This window comes from Amphimedon queenslandica, unplaced genomic scaffold (assembly GCF_000090795.2).
Source record: "Amphimedon queenslandica unplaced genomic scaffold, v1.1 AMPQUscaffold_10662, whole genome shotgun sequence".
Classification (NCBI taxonomy): domain Eukaryota; kingdom Metazoa; phylum Porifera; class Demospongiae; order Haplosclerida; family Niphatidae; genus Amphimedon; species Amphimedon queenslandica.
In genome coordinates, this window is record NW_003549083.1 from 1,114 (window position 1) to 4,301 (window position 3,188).

The following is a 3,188-nucleotide window of genomic DNA, read 5'->3' on the forward strand; positions in this document are numbered from 1 at the left end:
AAAGGCAACACTTACTCGGCAACTTGATGATGCTACCACTCTCCTTGAGCAAGCAGAAAAGGATAAATCAACTCTTGAATTAGGTACTATTGTGTTGTACTGTTGTTTATATGTACATTGTTTACATTATGATACTAGTGGATTAGACAATGTTGAGTATGGAAATAGTATCCTGCACTCAATATAGGCCAAATTGTCCATGCATTAGAAATAATGAGATTCATGTAGAGTGAGCTCTGCTTACCATATATGGTATGATTAGCAATAATCATAGTACATGTATTTATGGGCTACTGTACATGCAGTGCAAATTTGTTTAAGCAACAAAATTAGTATCATTTTTTCTATTAATCCTTGTATTTTTTCAAGTGATAACTGAATTTTATAAGAAGCTTAAAGTTAAAGTTGCTGAAATATTGGATGAGAAGGCACAAGTAGAGGAGAAGAAACAGATTACTGGTTAGTGTATCATCATTACATAATATTAGATGAGAGAATATTATATTAATGTAGAAGATTATGAAAAACTGAAACTCGAAGTTGCCGAACTATTGGAAGAAAAGGAGAATCAATATCTCAAGGAGAAACAGGTCATTATTGGTTAGTTAACTATACACATAGCATGTATTAGATGAGAGAATATGTTTATTGTGTAGATGACAATCAAAATTCCATTTGTGAGAAAGATGAAGTTGTAGCCAAACTGACATCACAAGTAGAGGAACAATCACAGAATGAGAAACAGATCATTACTGGTACCATCATCAATCAATAATAATTATTAATATTCTATTAATTTGTAGACCTTAGAGCTAAAGTGTCTGATAATGAATTGTATACAAACAAACTAATGAAGGAGAAGTCACAACTACAGGAGAGAGTCACATCCTTAGAGGAACAATCCATCAAACAGACTAGTTCCATTGGACTACAATTTAATTACCTGATCCCTTCAATGGGTAAGAGTATTATAATTAATGTGTGACTGACTACTGTGTCTTTTTATGATAGATAATTTGGACTGTCTGAGTGATGTACAGGTAGCAGAGAAGAAGCTGTTTCTAGTTCAAGGAGAGAAACCTCGACTAATTAATTGGGAGAAATATGGTCTAAGGATTGGAGTACCAAAAGATACCTTATCACCCACCAATACATTTGAGGTAGCAGTGGCTGCTCTTGTAGGAGGACAGTTTGTCTTTCCAAAGAATACAGTACTAGTGAGTGCTGTTTATGCTGTTGCAATATCCAAGGCTCTCTTGAAGCCATTGCGACTAGAAATTGAGCACTGCATTGATCTGTGGGAACGACCAGGTCTTACACGATTTTTGAAGTTTGCCATAGCTCCTGTGAGCACACCTAGTCTTCCTTACCAGTTCTCAATAGTTGAGGGAGGAGTGTTTAAACCTGATAGTTGTTATGGATCCATTCAACGTAAAGAGTTCTGTTTGGTAGCTATTGTTGGGGAGAAACATCAACCCAAACCATCAACTAATGGAGATGAGTCAGAGGAAGAAGAGGAGGAGCAAGAGGAACAAGCAGAAGAGGAAACTGAGGAGGAAGTGAAAGATGGTAATAGTGATTCATCCAGTGATTCTGATAAGACTAAAGATCCACCAGGAGGTAGCAGTGGAGGAAAAGGTCAGTAATGAGTCAGTGAATGTGTACTAGTAACTAGTATATAATGAACTGAACCCTTTCCACTATATAGAAGAGTCTACTAGTAATGAGGGAGTAGAGAAAGAGGGGGAGACTGGAGGTCAGCCATTACATGAGGAAGGAATTGAAGAGCAAGATAATAAAAGAGTAGAAGAATCAAAGGATCATGAAGAAGCAACTGCTCCATTACCTTGTACTGAGATTAGCTCAGATTTTAACAGTAAGCTAGTACATCAACACAGCCAGGAATAATATTTGTTGTTGCTGTTGTTGTTGTTGTTGTTGTTATATTTGTGTATAGGTAAACTGGTTGTTTCCACTGGCATAGTAGAGAATATGACATATGCTGGAAAAGTTTATTATGAGGAGAAAAGAGCTGTGACCTTCACTGCAGCTAAAAAACTGAGTGCTCTCATTGAGGTACATTATATCCTGATTATATACAAGGACATGTAGATATTCATTTATTAACTTTTTCTATAGTTCATTGAGAAGAAACACGTACAAGCTGAGATTGATGAACATGTTTATTTTTCCTATGGTCCTTCCTATTCATATATTGAATTAAAGTTTGATGCACCTCAAGATGAGCCTTGCACTGGTTGGATTATTGAGCCTCACCTTAAGCCTTGTAGAGTAAGTACTGCAATATAATGTATAACTGATGGTTGGTGTGTGTATATTAATAGTTGCATCGTTTTGATGTTGATAATTTTGGTAACACAAATTATTCTGTTCCATCTTGTTTGATATCAATATATGGATTGTCTGGTGCTGTATCATCACTACACTATTACTCTGTACCACTAGTGGGTGTTGTTGACCCAGTTACATTGCTCATTCATTGTTCATTGAGAACTGCTACTCCTCCTCCTCCTCTTCCTTCAAGAAGTAATTTATAACTCTTTTCAATTGTTTATTTATTTAATATTAATCAGATCCTACTACCTCCTCCTCCTCCTCCTCTAATGTAGTACAAGAATCAACGTCAGTATCAAGAGCTAGTAAGTTCATTACAACATCATACTAACACACTATAATCACTGAATTTTGTATTATTAATAGGTACATTTAGATCTGATATTGCTCATAGAGTAATGATAGAATGTACTGGAACGATAAAGGAAAATGTTGGTCTGTATCCACTGATAGACAGGCTGGTTGAGAAGAGGATAATAAGTGATACTGAGAAAGGTCGAATTATTGATACCAGCACTGGACTAACTGCTAATCAAAGAATGGACGAGCTGCTTAATTTAGTTAAAGCATCCATTAGAGAGAATGGAGAAGATTTTCGTTTGTTTCTAGAATTAATTGAACAAGAGGATACAAAAAGAGCTGATAGACTAGCACTGACACTACTAGAAAATTATAAAAAATTATTATAATTTTTATTTTGTATCTTCTTCATGGATATACATGTACAGTTGTCATAGCAACATTCATTTCCTCAGCACATAGATAATAGAGACTATATATCTCTATGTATGTATACATGTATATATATATGTATGTATATATGTATGCGTAGT

The 3,188-nt window shown here is 35.2% G+C and overlaps 1 protein-coding gene across 1 annotated transcript; it reads left to right on the forward strand.

The window, feature by feature from the left end:
- Positions 1–922: 922 nt before the first annotated feature.
- LOC109589974 (uncharacterized) lies at positions 923–3,094 on the forward strand. The gene is made up of 8 exons (XM_020005942.1): positions 923–959; positions 1,012–1,638; positions 1,709–1,876; positions 1,958–2,076; positions 2,140–2,292; positions 2,346–2,547; positions 2,595–2,660; positions 2,722–3,094. Exons 1-8 carry the CDS (start codon positions 956–958, stop codon positions 3,042–3,044), a joined length of 1,662 nt encoding a protein of 553 aa, XP_019861501.1. The 5' UTR covers positions 923–955; the 3' UTR covers positions 3,045–3,094.
- The last annotated feature ends 94 nt before the right edge of the window (positions 3,095–3,188 follow it).